The 21,642-nt window shown below is 36.1% G+C and overlaps 1 protein-coding gene across 2 annotated transcripts in view; it reads right to left on the bottom strand.

Annotated features, from left to right (window-relative positions):
• The window catches only part of CSMD3 (CUB and Sushi multiple domains 3), a 1,174,336-nt gene that overhangs the window by 551,525 nt on the left and 601,169 nt on the right, over positions 1 to 21,642 (bottom strand). For both annotated transcript variants that reach the window (XM_072734033.1, XM_072734032.1), the window contains one exon: positions 14,240 to 14,343. In XM_072734033.1, the coding sequence (XP_072590134.1) occupies positions 14,240 to 14,343 (104 nt within the window). The remainder of the gene's footprint in view (positions 1 to 14,239; positions 14,344 to 21,642) is intronic.

The raw sequence follows: 21,642 nt of genomic DNA, 5'->3' as shown, positions 1-21,642 counted from the left end.
CCAAATCTTTGCACAGTGGGCAAAACTCTGAGAGAGCAATCGCATAACTGCTCAGGATCGTCTCAGCATTGGGGGATTCTGAATTTTTGAAAAGCATTTCTATTTGTGTTGCCATGAAAATAAAGGCTCTACTTTTCTAGTTTTAATTAAAAAGCAGGGATTAGACTACAGGTTAATAATGTATTTCTCAGTTCTTCTGGAGACAAGGGCACTGTGGATACTGGGATGCGGTGGTAGAAGCAGACACACTTTTAAAAAGGTTCAAGTCCTTGAGTCACTTGACTTATTTTCTTGTCCTATGTATTGTGACAGTTATCTTACAAGTAAGATCCTGCTAGTTTCTTTCTTTCTTTCTTTCTTTCTTTCTTTCTTTCTTTCTTTCTGCCAGATCCTAATCAAATAGATGATCATAACTGTTCAATGGCAATAGAAGACACTAGCCTCTGACTCTGACTTGGTTTGTCTGATATTCTTGTTTGTAATGACAATTTCATAATGTTTGCTGATGGGTCATGTATTGGGATTAAGGCTTTGCATGGTCTGCTGACTTATGAAATTTTTGAAACTAACATTTTGCCTAGAACTAAGCTGGCACAAGCAGCCTCGTCAATAGCAATCACAAGAATTGCACCCCCATACAGAATGTGTTTGTTGTCTTTCGTGCAACAGAACAAATTTGGAAAAACAGAGGATTCTCTACTTTGAGGAGGAATAAAGTATCTCATGGAAAATTGATAGCTGACTTGTTAAAGACTGTACAACTGCCTGCTCAGATCAGTAAATCTCTTGTAGAGCTCACGCAGGCAGAATGAAAACTTCTGAAGGCAATGATTTTGCTGACAGAGCTTCAAAAGCCACTGTTAAATGTGGCAGATTTCAAACTTAGAAGCCTCACATTCAATACAACAAGCAATTTTTGTTAATTTCCAAAAATATGCTTCACACACACACAAATGCATAAATGGATCAGAAAAGGAGCTAAAAGAATTTTTTACTGAACTATTAGAATTATCTAACAAAAACATTTCTACTCCACAGTCCTTATTTCTTGGTTAGCAAAATTGTGCCATCAAAATAATCATCTAAGTAAAAGAGGGATTTTTAAAGGCATTAGACTCTCAGTACATCTACCTTAAAGATGACATTAATCAAAATATATTAAAGAGATAAAAGTTTGTCAGCAGAATCCTTTAGAGGCCACTCCCAAGTTCTGTGTAGGCCATTTCCCCCAACCAACTTTTCTAGAATTCTGGTGGCATTTGGTTTGTAGAATTAATTCCTGTGGAATGGAATGTAAGAGATTATTTTCTAGTTATGGTATGATGATAGCTAGATGGTCTGAAGAAGTGTTTGCCTCTTTAGATGCCAATGCTCAAGCAGTGGCAAAGCCTCTCTTAATACAAACATTTTCACTTTGGGAATACTAGAGCATAATGAATCAGAGAAAGAAAGTTATCTGATTTCTACTGCCATCCAGTAATGATGGAAATATTTACAGATTCCTATAAGATAAATCAAACCCATTTGCTAAAATTCAGCAATATACTAGATTAAAATGGCCTAGAACTTTACTGTTAGCATTGTGAAAAAATTAGAGCAACCTCTGCAGGCAAGCATATTATTTTTCCCTTTGAACTTATATTTGGCAGGCTTATGAATTTGGGTCAGAGATCATGTCCTGTAGCCAATTTAACTGAATCCTCTCATAAACATGTTCAAAACTTCAAAGGGCTTCTTTCTTTCCCAGAAGTCCTGAGACATAAAGTTATAAGGACCTTGAAGGACCCATCAGAAGAAGCCGGCCACCTCTATTGATCAGGAGATTTTGTCTCCCTAAAATTGTTGTAGAGGAAAGACAGGCTGTGCCTGTGCTGGAGGGACTCTTTCAGGTGCTGCTGATCACTCACATGACTATCAAAGTGAAAGAAAAACCCAGGGAGACCCAGGCTAGCCAAGTGAAGCCAGCAGCACATAAAGGGCTAAGCAGCAGTTCCCACAAAGGATGTGAAAATTAAATTTTCTACAGTCATTGATGATGGCACTGAATTCAAGTGAAAAAAGGGTATTCTAGCAAACTTACAATTTTCATAGACCACCTTACTGTCTTATTCAGTGTTATTTCCATTTCTCTTAAAAACCTCATTTTATTAGGAAAAAACATGCTATTTGTTAAACTATGTTTTTCTTTCTGTACTCAATAGTAATATGTCCCACAATCACTATTCCAGACACCTCAAAATCGTATTCACAGCGGCCAAGACAGCCTTAATGTTTTCCCGAGCTTAACTCCACTTTAGACAGTCTTCTTCCTGACTACAGGCTCGTAGTCTACCTTTCTGTAGAGCATTTACTTAAGAAGACTTGGAACTGTAAATCCTTTCTTTGCACTTCAAGAAGAAAATTTTCCACAACCCAATAATGTTTTTCTCAAGGACCTGGGATCCATCCCTTTGAAATATAATTGTGAAAAGAGCACTCTGCTCACTGTCTCTGTGGACATGTAGGAGCTCAACTTTGATCAGCATTTATTAGCAAACACAGATGACCTGGTCACACCTACTGTTCTCTAGTACTTTCCCTCTAGTTTACCATAGCTTGCAAAAACACTCCACCTTTTATTTCAGTGGAGTTAATTCCTCTTCCTTATTGTAATGGTACTGACTCCTACTTCAATAGTCTTGGTCCCTATTATAGTAGAAGTCAATAATCTGGAATAAAGTCCTCCCTAATGGTTTAACTTATTTGGCATATTTTTTTTCTCTTATACCAGTAGACACATGATCTGGACTTATGAGTTCAGAAATCCAATTATAGTCAGAACAAAAGAGAGATATTCTTCTTCTTAATTTTTAATACTACCAAGTAAGTAGCTAACTTTCTAGATTTGACACTCAAAAAACAGTTTTGTTAACCTATTTGACTGGAAGGATGGTGCAGAATGAAAAGCATCTTATTAGAAGACAAACAGAAATCTGGCATTTACAGATTAAGACTGTAGAAGACAGGTCTAAATCCACATGATTAACTTTGAAATACAAGTTCTCTCCAGTTCAAATGTAGCTAAACAAAAGTGAATATCTATCATCCACAGAGATGTAATTGACTGTTATAATATAACTATTGATTTTGATCCATGCAAAACATAGCTCATAAGGCTCGGTTTGTTCCCAAGACTTAAAATATTTAGAGTCATGTATTATTACATGCTGGAAGTTCCTAACAATACTAGATAATGGTTTGGGGTACCTTTATGTTTCTATCTGGGAGGCTCTTCAAAGAGCCTCGATTATCTTGTAAATGTAATGTCGGTTATATGATTGATGAAAATTCAGAAGAAATTTACTGGGACTCAAGTGAAATAAAATCTTACTGAAAAAATTAGATGCAAGCTCCAGGGTGAAGCTACTCCTTAGGCTTGGATTGGTAAGATTTCATTAAGAGCTATAAAATAATACAATAAACAGTGAATCATTTGAATGTGTAAGCAATATAGACAGCACAGCAATTTGTAAAAATAACGTATGATGAAAGAGAATATTTGACCATTGCTAATCAAGAATTTGCTTTACCCATTCACCAACGGTACAACATATATAAAGGTTATTCCTCCAAGGCTAATATTGTACTGAAATTTTAAATTCATTCTATTGTATTCCTGATAATTGCTTTGCTTTATATTTTACTGTGAATTTGCTGTGTATTTAGATGACTGCAAATTGCCCAGAGGAAAGTAGAAACAGCAATAGAGATAATTATAAAATTGTAGTTTTATTATAAAGTAGTGACAAAAATAAAAATTATAAGTGAAAATACAAATAAAGAAGTTTCAAACTGTCCTTGGTTCCAAAAGGGAAAGAAAACTTTCCTACTTTTCCATTTCTTTTTATCATTCCTTTAGAAAACCTAAAATTATAAATGCTTGCTTTGTCTGTGTTTTTTAGGTATATTTAAATGTTTTATTTTTATTATTTTTAAAAGATTTTATTCGTTTATTTGACAGAAAGGGCACACAAGCAGGGGGAGCAGCTGGAAGAGGAAGAGGGAGATGCAGGGTCTCCAATAAGCAGGGAGCCCCATGTGGGGCTTGATCCCAGGACCCCAGGATCATGATCTGAGTTGAAGGCAGACTCTTACCAATAGTCACCCCGGCCCCCCTAAATGTTTTAAAAGCTAAATATACCTCTTCCAATTTTGCATACCAAGAATGTCCTACATGGAGGCCTTGGAGTCATCTCTTCGAAATGTTCACAGCAAGAAAGATAGCACCCCTTCCTCCTGCTTCTGTGCATGAGAGGGAAAGTCTAGGTGTTTTGCTCCAGGATGTAACTTCTGGCTTATCATAAGGATAAGAGTTCATTTTGCTTTACTTTTGATAAGGATAATTAACATGTATGTAGTGGATTCTGTCTGCTTATACAAATGGATGAGATTACTTTTCTCTATTGCAATCTCTTTAGCAGATGGCCTACAATGTGTGTCACAGTCTGATTTAATCCTTATTCAATAGTATTCATTGTTTTCTACTTATAGGGAAAATGATTTACTTTGTTGGTAGGTGATTTTATTTTTAATTATTTTTTTCTTACTACTGGGTATCTCATTTACACCATGCTCTTTGCATGCAGCCTCAGTAGGTAATTCCTCCCAACAGCCTCTCAAAGTACTTTAGTTTAGACCCAAACTGTAGGATTTGCCTACTTTGGACAATTTTCTATTGAATTCCCATCCCTTACAATAAAGAGTGCTTTTTTTGCCATGGATGAGGGAGTCTTAGATCATTCTCAAATGAGTATTCAAATGGTTTTAGTATTTTTTTTCTTTGTTTGTTTGTTTCTAGAGAGAGAGCATGAGGGGAAGGAGCAGAGGAAGAGAGGGAGAGATAATATTAAGCAGGATTCATGACCAGCACAGAGACCAACATAGGGATTAATTTCAGCACCTTGAAGTCATGACCTGAGCTGAAATCAAGATTTGGACTTTTAACTGATGGAGCCCTCCAGGTGCCTCAGTTTTAGTGTGTTTTTAATACATCTTTTTGAACCTATTATCTATAAACTTAAAAAAAACTTCTTTGATACATGTTTGTTAACAGGCTGAAAATCCCCAGAGTTCATAACACATTCTAATCTTCTAGTTTGCTCCTTCACGGTAGAATAAAAGATTAAAAGCCCTAAATAAGCGCACTCAGAAATCTTTCACAAGCACTCCACAATATGAAATAAAGGATGGAATCTATAAAATTTTTATTACTCTCAATGCCTGATTTTCTTTATAATCACTCTAGGCATATGGGTGCATCCATTAGAGATAACAGCTATATCTCTACATTCCAATATATTTTTTGTATCATATAAACATGTAACAGTTGCTTTTTATGGAAATATATTTAATATTAATTCTAGTACAGTACTATCAAGGGTGATTTATATGCTCCTTTTGGAAACATGGAATTAACTAACCATGATGATGACTACAAAACATTAGATTTAAAAAGAAAATGAAAATCTTTAAACCTGGAAATATCACCAGTTGGGTAATACCAGAAAGTGGTGTTGCCTCACATCTTTTAGGGTGGTTATTATCAAAAACACAAAAAGTAATGCATGTTGGTGTGGTGAAGAAAAAGAAACCCTTGTACACCACCTAGCAGGGGTGGGTAGGTAAATTGTTAGAGTCGCTATGAAACAGTATGAAGTGGGATTTCTGGGTGGGTCTGCAGTTGAGTGTCTGCCTTTGGCTCAGGGTGTGATCCTGGGTCCTGGGATCAAGTCCCACATCAGGATCCCTGTGAGGAGTCTGCTTCTTTCTCGGCCTATGTCTCCTTCTCATAAATAAATAAATAAATAAATAAATAAATAAATAAATATTTTTTAAAAAATAAACAGTATGAAGTTTTTTCAAGAAATTGAAAATGGAACTACCATACTATCCAACAATCCCACTGCCAGGTATGTCTTCAAAGGAAATGGACTCAGTATCTCCAAGAGGTATCTGTACTCCCATGTTCACCGCAGCATTATCTACAACAGCCAAGATGTAGAAACAACCTAATTGTCCACTAGCAGATGAATAGATCAAGAAAATGTGGCATACTATACAGTGGAATGTTATTCAGCCTTAAAAAAGAAGGAAATCTTGTCATTTCCAACAATATGAATGAAACTGGAGGGCATTATAGTAAGTGAAAAATAGCCAGGCAGAGAAAGACAAATACTATATGACATCACTTGTGAAATCTTTTTTAAAAAAGGTCAAACTCATAAAAAGAGAGTAGAAAAATAATTGTCAGATGTTAGGGAGTGTGGGAAATAGACACCGGTAAAGGAGTACAAGGAGTTCTGAGGATCTAATGTGCAACATAACTCTCTATTGTTGTCTTGTACATTTGAAATATGCTAAAAGAATAGAATTTAAGTGTTTTCATCAAAGAAAGAAAGAAAGAAAGACAGAAAGAAAGAAAGAAAGAAGATAGAAAGAAAGAAAGAGAAAAGGAAAGGGTAAATATGTGAAATGATTTAAGGATGAACTAACCCAATGAGGAAAATCCTTCACAAGATATACATATATCAAATCATCATGGTATATACCTTAAATATTTAACACTTTTATTTGTCAGTTATAGCTCAATAAACCTTAGAAAAATAAAAAGGAAAAAAAAGGGATCTACATATTGGAATAGTAATAATACATTGTTTTAAAAATAATAATATATAAAGTACTAGGAATTACAGGACTACATAAATATTAGCTCAGGTAGCTGAGTAGTCAGTAATTGTGACATTTATTTCACTTATGGATGTAAGCTTCAGAAGCTCTAATTTATTTGTGAACTTGAAAGCATAAGGTGTATGAGCATGTCTATCATAGTTCTTATTACATACACAAATAGATTTCTGTGTCAATGTTTGTTTTTAGGAAAGAGGACCTGAAGATCAAGACCTCAGCACATACATCTTTCTGTTCAGCTATGTGTACCATACTTCATTTATATATATATATATTATATTTTATATATATATAATATATATATTTTTTAAAGATTTTATTTATTTATTCATGAGAGAGAGAGGGGAGGGGGTTCAGAGACATAGGCAGAGGGAGAAGCAAGCTTCCTCCAGGGAGCCCAATGTGGGATTCAATCCATGATCCCGGGATCATGTCCTGAGCTGAAGACAGATGCTCAACCGTTAAGCTACCCAGGCGTCCCTTCATTTATATATTTAGCACTCTAGCAAGATGCAGTGCTGATTATATTTACTATTAGTGGGAGGAAACCTAGCTTATTTAGATGCCCTTTCTTTTTTTCTTTAATTAATTAATTAATTAATTAATTTATGATAGTCACAGAGAGAGAGAGAGAGAGAGGCAGAGACACAGGCAGAGGGAAAAGCAGGCTCCATGCACCGGGAGCCCGACATGGGATTCGATTCCGGGTCTCCAGGATGGCGCCCTGGGCCAAAGGCAGGCGCTAAACCGCTGTGCCACCCAAGGATCCCTTAGATGCCCTTTCTATATTTTGTTCCAGTTTCTCTATTACAACCACTTTTGAAATGTCTACCATAGTACGAATATCCCTGATTAAAAGGAGAAAAAAATTAACTAAAAAACTTTTTGTTTTAGACAATTCAACCCATGCAAAAATAAATACACAAAGAACAAACCAAAGCAAACCAAAGTATATTGACTTTTTCTTTAGAAAAATCATCAGTGTTTTTACAATAGAAGGATGTATCACAATGAAGAAATGATAAAGAACCATAAAAGTAAGATATCTCTATATTTAATAATTTGTTGCTAGAAATCAAAATGTCACAGAGATTATTTTCATATTGTGGCCTAAAACGTTCTAAAGTTCCAAGAGCATCTATTTGCTACTTCCCAACCGCAAGTAATTTTCATGAATACGCATTAAATGTTGTCCACAGGATGAAATAATTGCTGCTGTCAGTTTGATTGTTTTTCCTGGAGGTGATAGCAGTGAGTGTTGTTGAAATTCCCAGTGCTAGATAATGAATGTCCCCCACACCCTCCTATTTTATGTGTTGAAACCTAATCCCCAAAGTGAGGGTATTTGGAAGTGGGGACTTTGATGGGAAATTACTTACCTCATAAGAGCTGAACCCTCATCAATGAAATTTTGCCCTTATAAAAGAGGCCCCAGAGAGATCGCTGCCTCTTTTTGGCATGTGCAGACACAGTAAAAAGATGGCCATCTATGAGTCAGAAAGTGAATCCTCAGCAGACACAGATTCTCCTGGGACTGTGATCTTGGACTTCCAACTTTCAGAACAGTGAAAAATAAACTTCTGTTGTTGATAAACCACTCAGTCTATGGTGTTTTTTGTGACAGCAGCCCGAGTGAACCAAGGCATCCAGATAGTCTGCACAGCTCTCTACAAGTTACAGTATGTCCTTGCTAATGTTTGCAAAGATATCTGCTCACATGTCTCAGTAAGTGTCTTGGTGCAGAGTAACTTTGTCTCTCTTACTATAATTCATGTAATTTAGGCTCTGAGTTAGGTATTATGGGAAACCCAAGATAAGTAAGAATCTCTGCTCTTAAGGCACTTAAAATGATGGTGAACACGTGTGAGTGAGTGAGTGAGTGTGTGTAGTGGAGGAAGGCAAGGAGAGGTGCAAAGCAGAGTAAAAAACAAAAAGAAGAGATTCTTTTCCTTGTTTTTAATAACTTTAAGGTAAGGGACAGATGATTTTTCTCACTGGTCAATTTTCTAAGCACTTTTTCTTTATACTGTGGTCATCAATCTCTTAAAAAGTATATAACCTTATTGCTATATGTAGTATATTCCCTTCTTTCATTAGTGCATGTTGTTTATTGGTATTTAGACTTTTTCATTATTAAGAGAGGGAAGTATAAAAGCAAATTTGGGAAGGTACAATTCCCAGATGTGAAAGTTTGCTCAAGGCAAATATCAAGTGTAGTGGTCTGATACCAAGAAGCGTGAAGCCTAGATTTTAACAAAGTGAATCACTGAGTTGCTTAAAAAAATAAATAAATAAAAACAATTTGGACAAAGTAGTTTGTCAAAACATATGGACCAATGAACTGAGAGCAGTAACAATAATCTATAAGCATAACAAAACAGATCTGTCTATTCTAGAAAGCTAATATAAATATCATTTATTAAAATATTATTAAATAAAATATTTATTTAAAAACTACATTAACAAAAAAGGATGTGGGATCCCTGGGTGGTGCAGCAGTTTAGTGCCTGCCTTTGGCACAGGGCGCGATCCTGGAGACGTGGGATCGAATCCCACGTCGGGCTCCCAGTGCATGGAGCCTGCTTCTCCCTCTGCCTGTGTCTCTGCTTCTCTCTGTGTCTCTCATGAATAAATAAATAAAATCTTTAAAATAGAAAACAAAAACAAAAAAGGATGTGTGTATTTAACATTAAATATATATATATATAGGGCAGCCTGGGTGGCTCAGCAGTTTAGCACCACCTTCAGCCCAGGGTGTGATCCTGGAGACCCGAGATCGAGTCCCACGTCAGGCTCCCTGCATGGAGCCTGCTTCTCCCTCTGCCTGTGTCTCTGCCTCTCTTTCTCTCTGTGTCTCTCATGAATGAATGAATGAATGAATGAATGAATGAATTATATATATATATCTCCATATATATATATATATATGTATCTCCCTCTCTCTCTCTCTCTCTCTATATATATATATATATAGAGAGAGAGAGAGAGAGAGAGAATTCCCAGGGAAGAGTATTGCTAGTCTATACCCACATATATCTGAGAAGGAAATTTTACATTGTACATTGATTTTTTAGAAGAAATTAGAATTTCAAAGTAAGAGAATTACCCATGTTTAGATACCCAAAACAATATTTTCCCCTTAAGATATTTGTTCAAATACAATATCACCCAATCAATATCAGTGCATATTCATCAATTTCCAGAACTATCTTAGGAATAGAAGACTTTTTTCCCTCATCTTTTATTTTGCAGTTTTTTATTTCACTAATCTTTACAGTATCACCATGAATCCAGTAAGGAAACACCAAAACATGTGAGAAAGAAGGTAAGAAAAATGAAAAGAATCACATGCTTGATCAAATACTCAACCACCTTCGTGTGATGCTATCCACATGAGAAGGGTGGACATATAATCAACATCCTCTCCTTCTCTGTGCAGATGAATTGAGAGTTGGAGGTGAATTCAACAATTCAATTCACTGTTAGTTCTCTCATATTTATTACATCCATTTTCACTATCAGGTGAATTTACACATAAGTGTGAAAAAAGCACATGGAAAACAGTCTGGAGAAAGTTAAAGTTATTTTAATAGCCTTTAAAAGAAAATAGCATGATTGTTCAAATCAATTACCTGAATTTTTATCAGCTGGCTATGTTCACACTCTGCTCTCTTTTGACCCTTGTCACTATATCACCATGCAGCTGCCAGGAATTAAAAAATGCTGTTTCAAAAAGGGAGAAAATGCCCTCCAAGCAACTCCCTTGAAGAGAAAATGAATGAGAGAGACAAGTGTACAAATGGGCAACAGATTATGAGACAACAAATGGCAGAAGCAAAAAATCTCTGAATTGTGGATTTAGGATTGCAACTTAAATTGAATTATTTTAGGAATTTTCATTTGATAATAATATTTGGAGAACTCAGTATTGCATATGCTGTCCAATTATAAGACATTCTCTATTATTTAATAATTTTATTGATGATAAGTTCATTGTAAGTATTTCTTTGAAGCCAAGGTCTCAGGGTGAAGAGACGCCACATACCTTAATTATTTTTAAGTTACTGTATTGCAAATACTATATGCTTTGTACTTCAGAGAAAGACATTACAAGACTTGTTTTTATAAATATTTCATAATTAGTTCCTTTTTTGGAGCATTATTTTAACTATTGAACATGTTGTGACTTTATGGACTACATATATTTTTTATAGAATAGAGTATGACAATTGACTTTATTTTTTAGAACTTAAATATTAAAAGGAAATGAAAAACAAAAATGCTACATATTTCCAGTGCTTAATTTAATCCAATGACCTAAACAGAACAGCTTGGAATATTTTATATCTGGTTAAATATTTACCAAAGTGATGTGTCCTGTGTTTATTAAATTAATTGTTTGTTTATTAAATCAATTAATATAATACAATTTTATTATAGTAATCAATAAAATTAATGTAGCTTGAATTCATCCTCTTGTAAAAGAATTTCAAATATGATATTATGTAGTTTTCTGTTAGATGCATCCATTTTCATGGGTTTTTTTCACTTTTTTTTACACTTTTAGCTATTAAATCTTTTATTTATTCATGAGAGACATATATATATATATATATATATATATGTAGAGAGAGAGAGAGAGAGAGAGGCAGAGACACAGGCAGAGGGAGAAGCAGGCTCCATGCAGGGAGCCCGATGTGGGACTCGATCTTGGGACTCCAGGATCACGCCCTTAGCCAAAGGCAGATGCTCAATCGCTGAGCCACCCAGGCATCCTGCTATTAAAAGTTTTAAAATAAATTTTTTTACAAAAATAATTTTGGTGCCAAAAGTTACTTACTAGCATATGAATCAAACTTAAAAATTGAAAAAGAGTTCATAGATGAATGAACATTGCTAAATAGGATGTCTAGATGGACACTAGTTTTACCTGTTAGAAGAGTATAGTTTAAAATAAATTCTTTTCAACTAGGGCTTTAAAATAAATTCTTGACAATTTATCATGCCACATATGTAAAATTGCTTTTAAACCTGAGCCAAAGGACCCCTTTCCTAATTCCTTCCCCATGGAGTGTCTTCCTCTGACCTTTCCTTAACTCTCACCCAGGGATGTGTTAGGTCTGCCTGTTGCTGGCATCCCTTGCCCACTTCTTCTAGATCCAAGACTAGTTTCTAGCCCATAGTGTCATTACTATGGAAATTGGGAGTAAGTCCTTCAAATTACTCTTGAAATTTCTAGAGTAATTTGAAAGACTAATTTTGTGTGGTGAATTTCATGATAGAAAAATAATGGGATTGCACTTAAATGTGGTTTTATTTCATTTTTCTAGGAACTTATTTTTCTTTCACTATACAAAAGTATCAGCTCAAGATGTATTGCAAAGAAAAACAAATCTTCTATATTACAGTTTATTTGAGAAGTACTGTTCTACAACTCACTAGCACCTAATACTCTGGATTTCCCTGCTACCTGGAGCCAAGTGGGTCTCTTTTCCAGATACATATTTCCGGGGCCAGAACATAGTGATGTAGGAATGAGTTAGGGGCAGATGGGGCTAGGCAGGGAAAGATAAGGGAAAAGACCAGAGTTAAGCTCCCAGAAATCTGTGGGCTCTCATAAACCCCAAGGACACTGACAGGCCCAGAGTCAGGTTCCTGTCCATTCCAAGAAAACAGAAATAAGACAATAAAAACAGAGAAAAATAATAAACCTGGCTCTCTAGCTCCAAAACGTTAGAGAGTATCTCCCTTTGATGGTTACTAAATAATCACAGAAACTCACCACACCACAAAGAAATAAATCATTAAGGTGTTATCAATAGTCCCTACTTAAATAAAGACTGGACAAGAATCTCAAGGCCATGGGCTCTCTGGCTAGATTCTCAATAAAAGACTGCCACTAAATGCCCTCAGTGGCAACCGTGTCGGCACCCCTCTCACTTCTGATAGCTTTCTCTGTGTCTCTCATTAATAAACTTCTATTGTTGTCCGTGAGATCCATTTTTCACTTCATAAGACAAAAACCAAGCTCTCCTGTATCATTAGGGCCTATATGTGCATCCCTTGGCACAGTGGGCAGTGCTTGCAGAGGGGTGTGACCGGTTCAAATGTTTAAGCTGGGAAGTCCACACACATGGTGAAGGATAGAGCTGAAGTTGGTAGGAGTGGGTAGTAGATGTAGGCTGGGGACATTTGCCCATGCTTTCATGTTCCAACAAAGAAAATCACACAATTCCTAGAATTCTAAATTCAAACTTGTCTTTTCTGGTCCCCATGAACGTGTATTTGTCAAGGTCAGAGGATGGAACATACTATATTTAATGATATATAGCTGGATTTATAACTTTTAATATTTAGGCATTTGATATGTGAGTTTGCATTTATTTGCATTCTTACTCCAGGCCCTCCAAATGCCCAGGTGGGTGGTCCTAAAGTTGGAAAGTTAACATCCTTGAGAAATATGATTCAGATTCTCTCAAATTTATATCAGCTTCTCTGGTGGATACAAATCCAGCAAGTTCTATTATTACAGAATCTTAGAGTTCAAAGGAACTTCTGATCTAATTCCAGAACTTGTAAAATCTGTTAGCTAGTTAGCCAGTTTTTATTTGAACACCTCCAGGAGTAGGTGCTGCCTAAGTTCTGTTATAGTCATCCTTACTCAAGGAAAAGAGTTATATTTTCGGAGAAGTGTAATTTGTTTCTGAGGGAGAAAAGCAAGTTTGAGAAACACTTCCTGGTTCCAGACAGAAGAATATAAAAGAAAAATGGGAATCACATAAATTTTTCAAGATTAATATAACTTCTCAGAGTGAGGGAAATATAACAATCAAATAAAACTACTACACAAAGAAATGGGACAGTATGACAAGAGGAATGTGAGAAGAGGAAAAAAAATGTAACTTTTTTTTCTTCTTCCTACCATCAATGGAAGGAAACTCATATTAGTCTGTGACATACACTTATTTCCATTTGACTACTCACTTGGGTTATAAAGGCACTTACCATCCACACATTTGTTCTCTACCTGGTCTTTTGTTGTCCAGCTAATTTTGGGATTCTTCTTCAAAAAACCAACTGTATGACTTTTTTTTCACTTAAATATCCCACGCATTTTACTATATCCACTCTTTTATTTCATTCATTCAATATATGGTTTTCAAATTTATTTTAAAAAGAACCATCCCTGTCTTCCAATATAAAAAGAAATAAGCACATCACATGCACTTGACAATTAAGTTTTGAAATGAACAGTAAAATCACTAATAATTTTTTTAAGTCAATTGAGGTCAAATGAGAATGGTTCTAAAAAAATTCTCTTTGGATCAAGTACCTTAAACCTCATTGAAGAGGAACTAATAAGAATATTACATGTAGGTTGTACATAATCACCAAGTTACTATGCTTCTTCTGTTGGTGGTAGTGGGAGGGACCAATTAAAAAGAAAAAAGAAAGGGTAAGATTTAATAAAGACCTGATAGGCAAAGTAAAAAATGAGATGTTGAGCACTTACACTTGGAGCACTGTCCTGGGGTCTCCAACTTCACCCCCATCACCGATTGTCAAAGTATCATAGCCAATCTCCAGATCAAATTCTTCAAAATTTATCTGTATAACCTAGGCATAAACAGAAACAAACATCTCAAATATATTGCAATATTTAATAGAATTAAAACTTAGGCAGGGAAATATTTAAAATGCATATCAGACTTATTGCATCTATCTACGTAAATTTAATACCATGGCAATGGATTATGTCAGACTATCCCTAAAGTTCAATCTTTATAATTTTTGTATGATTTTTATTTGCAGTAATGTACCTTCTGTAATAATTTTTCAATGAAATGGCGTGGCTTCTGTTTATAGAACATTCTTATTTGAAGCATGATTAATGCAAATCTACTTTGAGAAGGCTTTATAAAAAGTACATGTAGGTGGAGAGTGGTTTTCCATACATTTGCATACATTTTTATAAAGCTAACATGGAAAAACACAGAGTGTGCTATTTCCATTAAATAGTAAAGCTTAAAAAACGTTAGAGCTAAATTTGAATCTAGATCGCCAGATTTAAAGGTATCGGATTTATTTTTCTGTATCCTTTGGTAACAGAATCTCTCAAATAGATTATAACAAGCTAGCAAAACTGGGAGCAAATTATACCACTATAAGTCATTTAGTATTATTTCTTACTAAAATATAATCATGCATTCATACATTGTTTATATTGTCTATGCAAAAATTCATATTTAATAAAATTGCATTTTTTAAAAAAAGATTTTTTATTGATTTAATCGTGAGAGGAACAGAGAGGGAAGCAGACACATAGGCAGCAGGAGAAGCAGACTCCTCACGGGGAGCCTGATGAGGGACTTGATCCCCAGACCAGGATCACGCCCTGAGACAAAGGCAGATGGTCAACCACTGAGCCACCCAGGCGTCCCTAAAATTGTAATTCTTAAATAAGGAAACTAGTATGATATTAAATAATAATGTAATTAAGAATCAGTACAGGAAGAAATTACATAAATACTGTCCTCTATATAATCATGCTTTGAGCAAAAAATAATTAATAATAAAATATTATTCATCCTCAAATTTAAAAAAAATGAATGCCTGAGGTTGCCAATTTTAGTAAAGAATAAATTACAAAAATTATCTCTCTGATAATTTTCATAACTATTTGTTACCTTGGGATCATAAAAAGAAACTCTAAAAAATGAAAGATTTTATATTCTGGATTTTCTAGGCTTTATAACAATTTTGGTGGGGCACTTGGATGGCTCAGCAGTTGAGTGTCTGCCTTCAGCTCAGGGTGTGGAACAGGAGTCCTGGGATCCTGCCCCATCCAGCTCCCCTTGAGGAGCCAGGTTCTCTCTCTGCCTACATCTCTGCCTCTCTCTGTGTGTCTCTAGTGAATAAATAAATAAAATCCTTAAAATAATTTTTTTTATTATTCCCATCTCTTGATTTTTTAATGCTTTTATATTAACATTGACAAAAACAATTGTTTTGGTCAAATTTAAATGTAAAATATATGAAAACACTGAGTTGTACAGTTTACATGGCTGCAGTTAAAAAAAATGCATTTCCCTGTTCTATAACTGAGTTACATAAGATACTCTCAATTGATAATTGCATGTTAATAGAAATTTAGCTTGTTTTTTTTTTAATTTTTTTTTAATTTTTATTTATTTATGATAGTCACAGAGAGAGAGAGAGAGAGAGAGAGGCAGAGACACAGGCAGAGGGAGAAGCGGGCTCCATGCACCGGGAGCCCGATGTGGGATTCGATCCCGAGTCTCCAGGATCGCGCCCTGGTCCAAAGGCAGGCGCCAAACCGCTGCGCCACCCAGGGATCCCTTAGCTTGTTTTTCTTTTTTCTTTCTCTTTCTTTCTTTCTTTCTTTCTTTCTTTCTTTCTTTCTTTCTTTCTTTCTTTTTCTTTCTTTCTTTTTCTTTCTTTTTTTTTTGCTATTATAAACAACATGTGAGATTGGGCCCTACACCAGGCTGCACACTGGGCATGGGACCTGCTTGGGATTCTCTCTCTCCCTCTACCTTTGCCCCTATTCCCCCCAAATAAATAAATAAGCCATCAAGTGAAAAACAGCCAAAATACAAATAGTCATGTCACAGAAAAGGAAGCATAAATTAATGCATATAAAAATATATACAGCTTAATTGTTAATGAAGAAAATACAAAAAAATCACTTTTCACACTCTCTAGATTGATAGAAATAATGAAACCTAATGTACACAAATTGTGAGCATATAAATTGGTAAAATAATTTTGGAAAACTTTATGGCACAATATCATGAAATTGAATTTTTGCTTATTTTCCAGAAATAACACTTTTAAGAAAATAACCTAGAAATATACATCTGTGTTTTTTTTTTGCATTTATTTATTTATTTACTTATTTATTTATTTGGAATTCAATTTGCCACCATATAGCATAACACCCAGTGCTCATCCCATCAAGTGCCCCCCTCAGTGCTCGTCACCCAGTCACCCCCCCACACCCCCACACCCCCCCACCCCGCCCACCTTCCTTTCCACCACCCCTTGTTCGTTTCCCAGAGTTAGGAGTCTTTCATGTTCTGTCTCCCTTTCTGATATTTCCCACTCATTTTTTCTCCTTTCCCCTTTATTTCCTTTCACTATTTTTTTATATTCCCCAAATGAATTAGACCATATAATTTTTGTCCTTTTCCGATTGACTTATTTCACTCAGCTTAATACCTCCAGGTCCATCCACGTCGAAGAAAATGGTGGGTATTTGTCGTTTCTAATGGCTGAGGAATATTCCATTGTATACATAGACCACATCTTCTTCTTCTTCTTCTTTTTTTTTTTTTTAAGATTTTATTTATTTGTTCATGATAGACCTAGAGAGAGAGAGAGGCAGAGACACAGGCGGAAGAAGCAGGCTCCATGCCAGGAGCCGGACGTGGGACTTGATCCCAGGACTCCAGGATCATGCCCCGGGCCAAAGGCAGGTGCTGAACAGCTGAGCCACCCAGGGATCCCCTAAACCACATCTTCTTTATCCATTCATCTTTCGATGGACACCGAGGCTCCCTCCACAGTTTGGCTATTGTGGACATTGCTGCTAGAAACATCGGGGTGCAGCTGACCCAGCGTTTCACTGCATCTGTATCTTTGGGGTAAATCCCCAGCAATTGCTGGGTCGTAGGGCAGGTCTATTTTTAACTCTTTGAGGAACCTCCATACAGTTTTCCAGAGTGGCTGCACCAGTTCACATTCCCACCAATAGTGCAGGAGGGTTCCCCTTTCTCCACATCCTCTCCAACATTTGTGGTTTCCTGCCTTGTTAATTTTCCCCATTCTCACTGGTGTGAGGTGGTATCTCATTGTGGTTTGGATTTGTATTTCCCTGATAGCCAGTGATGCGGAGCATTTTCTCATGTGCTTGTTGGCCATGTCTTTGTCTTCCTCTGTGAGATTTCTCTTCATGTCTTTTGCCCATTTCATGATTGGATTGTTTGTTTCTTTGCTGTTGAGTTTAACAAGTTCTTTATAGATCCTGGATACTAGTCCTTTATCTGATACGTCATTTACAAATATCCCATTCTGTAGGTTGTCTTTTAGTTTTGTTGACTGTTTCTTTTTCTGTGCAAAAGCTTCTTATCTTGATGAAGTCCCAATAGTTCATTTTTGCTTTTGTTTCTCTTGCCTTCATGGATGTATCTTGCAAGAAGTTACTGTGGCTGAGTTGAAAAAGGGTGTTGCCTGTGTTCTCCTCTAGGATTTTGATGGAATCTTGTCTCACATTTATCTTTCATCCATTTTGAGTTGATCTTTGTGTATGGTGTAAGAGAATGGTCCAGTTTCATTCTTCTGCATGTGGATGTCCAATTTTCCCAGCAAAATTATTGAAGAGACTGTCTTTCTTCCAGTGGATAGTCTTTCCTGCTTTGTCGAATATTAGTTGACCATAAAGTTGAGGGTCCACTTCTGGATTCTCTATTTGGTTCCATTGATCTATGTGTCTGTTTTTGTGCCAGTACCACACTGTCTTGATGACCACAGCTTTGTAGTATATCCCGAAATCTGGCATTGTGATGCCCCAGCTATGGTTTTCTGATTCCACACAAATCTTAAGATAATTTCCTCCAACTCTCTGAAGAAAGTCCATGGTATTTTGATAGGGATTGCATTAAATGTGTAAATTGCCCTGGGTAGTATTGACATTTTTACAATATTAATTCTTGTAATCCATGAGCATGAAATATTTTTCCATCTTTTTGTGTCTTCCTCAATTTCTTTCATAAGTGTTCTATAGCTTTTAGGGTATAGATCCTTTACCTCTTTGGTTAAGTTTATTCTTAGGTATCTTATGCTTTTGGGTGCAATTGTAAATGGGATTGACTCCTTAATTTCTCTTTCTTCAGTCTCATTTTTAGTGTGTAGAAATGCCACTGACTTCTGGGCATTGATTTTGTATCCTGCCACACTGCCGAATTGCTGTATGAGTTCTAGTGATCTTGGCGTGGATTCTTTTTTTTTTTTATTTTATGTACATTATCATGTCATCTGCGAAGAGGGAGAGTTTGACTTCTTCTTTGCCAATTTGAATGCCTTTTATTTCTTTTTGTTGTCTGATTGCTGAGGCTAGGACTTCTAGTACTATGTTGAATAGCAGTGGTGAGGGTGGACATCCCTGTCTTGTTCCTGATCTTAGGGGAGAGGTTCCTAGTGCTTCCCTATTGAGAATGATATTTGCTGTGGGCTTTTCGTAGATAGCTTTTAAGATGCTGAGGGAGGTTCCCTCTATCCCTACACTCTGAATAGTTTTGATCAGGAATGGATGCTGTATTTTGACAAATGCTTTCTCTGTATCTATTGAGAGGATCATATGGTTCTTGTTTTTTCTCTTGCTGATATGATCTATCACATTGATTGCTTTACGAGTCTTGAACCAGCCTTGGATCCCGGGGATAAATCCTACTCGGTCATGGTGAATAATTTTCTTAATGTATTGTTGGATCCTATTGGCTAGTATCTTGTTGAGAATTTTTGCATCCATGTTCATCAGGGATATTGGTCTATAATTCTCCTTTTTGGTGGGGTCTTTGTCTGGTTTTGGAATTAAGGTGATGCTGGCCTCATAGAACGAGTTTGGAAGTATTCCATCTCTTTCTATCTTTCCGAACAGCTTTAGTAGATTAGGTATGGTTTCTTCTTTAAATGTTTGATAGAATTCCCCTGGGAAGCCTTCTGGCCCTGGACTTTTGTGTCTTGAACCAGAAACTATTTAATAGTGTTCATAACCATGTTGTTAATAGACCTCCTTTCCCCAGTGATCTGCATGGAAAACTTTGACATATATCAAGAGTCTATAAATGAGGATGTTGGTTTGGGAGCTCTAGATTGTGTTCTTCTGGCCAATGTGTGAGTCCCTGAACCACCAGAAATTGGCTTAACTCTTATTGCTATAAAATAAGACTTCATCTTATGACTCAGATATTCCATTTCTCAGCATGCATTTTGAAACCCCTTTTTTTGTTATTATTTTTAAAAGATTTTTTTAATTTATGGGAGACAGAGAAAGAGAAGCAGAGACGTAAGGGAGAAGGAAGCTCCCTGCAGGGAGCCCAGTGTGGGACTCGATCCCAGGACCCCGGGATTATGATCTGAGCTAAAGGCAGATGCTCAATCACTGAGCCACCAGGTGCCCCATTTTTTGTTATTTTTTAAAAAGATTTATTTATTCATTTACTTTAGAGAAAGAGAGCAGGACAGGGGGAGGGGTGGAGGGAGAGAATCTCAAGCTGATTCCCCACTTAGCACAGAGCATGACGTGGGGGCTCAAGTCTTACCATCTGAGATCATGACCTGACCTGAAATCAAGAGTTGGCAGCTTATCCTACTGAACCACTCACGTGCCCTATTTTTTGTTATTATTTTTTTTTAGATTTTATTTGTTTATTCATGAGAGACACACAGAGAGAAAGAGAGAGAAAGAGAAGCAAAGACATAGGAAGAGGGGGAAGGAGGCTCCATGCAGGAAGCCAATGTGAGACTCCATCTTGGAACTCCGGGATCACACTCTGAGCCAAAAGCAGATGCTCAACAGCTGAGCTACCCTGGTGTCCCTTTTTTTTTTTCTTATTTTAAATGGTATATATCTTTATATTTTCACCTATTCATTGTTTGTATATAGAAATGAAAATTATTTTTGCTTATTGAGCTCATATTTAGGTGATTTCATAAGACTTTCCTATTATTCCCTATTTATTATTTTGTAAATTATTTATAGTTTTGTCCATAACATTTATATCTTCTGTAAATGACAATTTATTTTATTTTTTTAATACATCTGTTTTCTTTTTTTTTTATTTATTTATTTATTTATTTATTTATTTATTTATTTATTTATTTTTAAATTTTTAATTAATTTTTATTGGTGTTCAATTTACCAACATACAGAAAAACACCCAGTGCTCATCCCGTCAAGTGTCCACCTCAGTGCCCGTCACCCATTCCCCTCCAACACCCGCCCTCCTCCCCTTCCACCACCCCTAGTTCATTTCCCCGAGTTAGGAGTCTTTATGTTCTGTCTCCCTTCCTGATATTTTCCAACATTTCTTTTCCCTTCCTTTATATTCCCTTTCACTATTATTCATATTCCCCAAATGAATGAGAACATACACTGTTTGTCCTTCTCTGATTGACTTATTTCACTCAGCATAATACCCTCCAGTTCTATCCACGTTGAAGCAAATGGTGGGTATTTGTCGTTTCTAATTGCTGAGTAATATTCCATTGTATACATAAACCACATCTTCTTTATCCATTCATCTTTCTATGGACACCGAGGCTCCTTCCACAGTTTGGCTATTGACAATTTAAATTCTTGTGTATTCTTCTGTTTTTTAAAATATTTATTTATTTATTATATATATAGAGAGAGTATGATAGTAAGGGAGGGGCAGAGGGATAGACGCAGATGCCATGTGGAGTCGAAAGTGGGGCTCAATCCGGACCTGAGCCAAAACCAAGAATTGGAGGCTTAACCAACTGTGCCATCCAGGTTCTTGTATTATTTTTTATTCCTTTTATCTTTACATGTATTTTTTTTAATTTAAATTCATTTAACCAGAATACAGGGAACATCATTAGTTGCAGATGTAGAGTTCAGTAATTCATCAGTTTCATAGAATACCCAGTGCTCATCATATCATGTGCCCTCCTTAATGCCCATCACCAAGTTACCCCATCCCCTCCCACGTCCTCCCCTCCAGCAAACCTCAGTTTCTTTCTCATAGGTAAGAGTCTCTCATGGTTTATCTCCCTCTCTGATTTCTTCCCATTCCATTTTTTTTTTTCTTCCCCTAAGGTCCTCTGTGCTGTTTCTTATATTCCTCATATGAGTGAAACCATGTGATAATT

This window comes from Vulpes vulpes, chromosome 13, assembly GCF_048418805.1.
Source record: "Vulpes vulpes isolate BD-2025 chromosome 13, VulVul3, whole genome shotgun sequence".
In the NCBI taxonomy this organism is placed as follows: domain Eukaryota; kingdom Metazoa; phylum Chordata; class Mammalia; order Carnivora; family Canidae; genus Vulpes; species Vulpes vulpes.
This window is presented reverse-complemented; position numbering and strand designations above follow the sequence as displayed.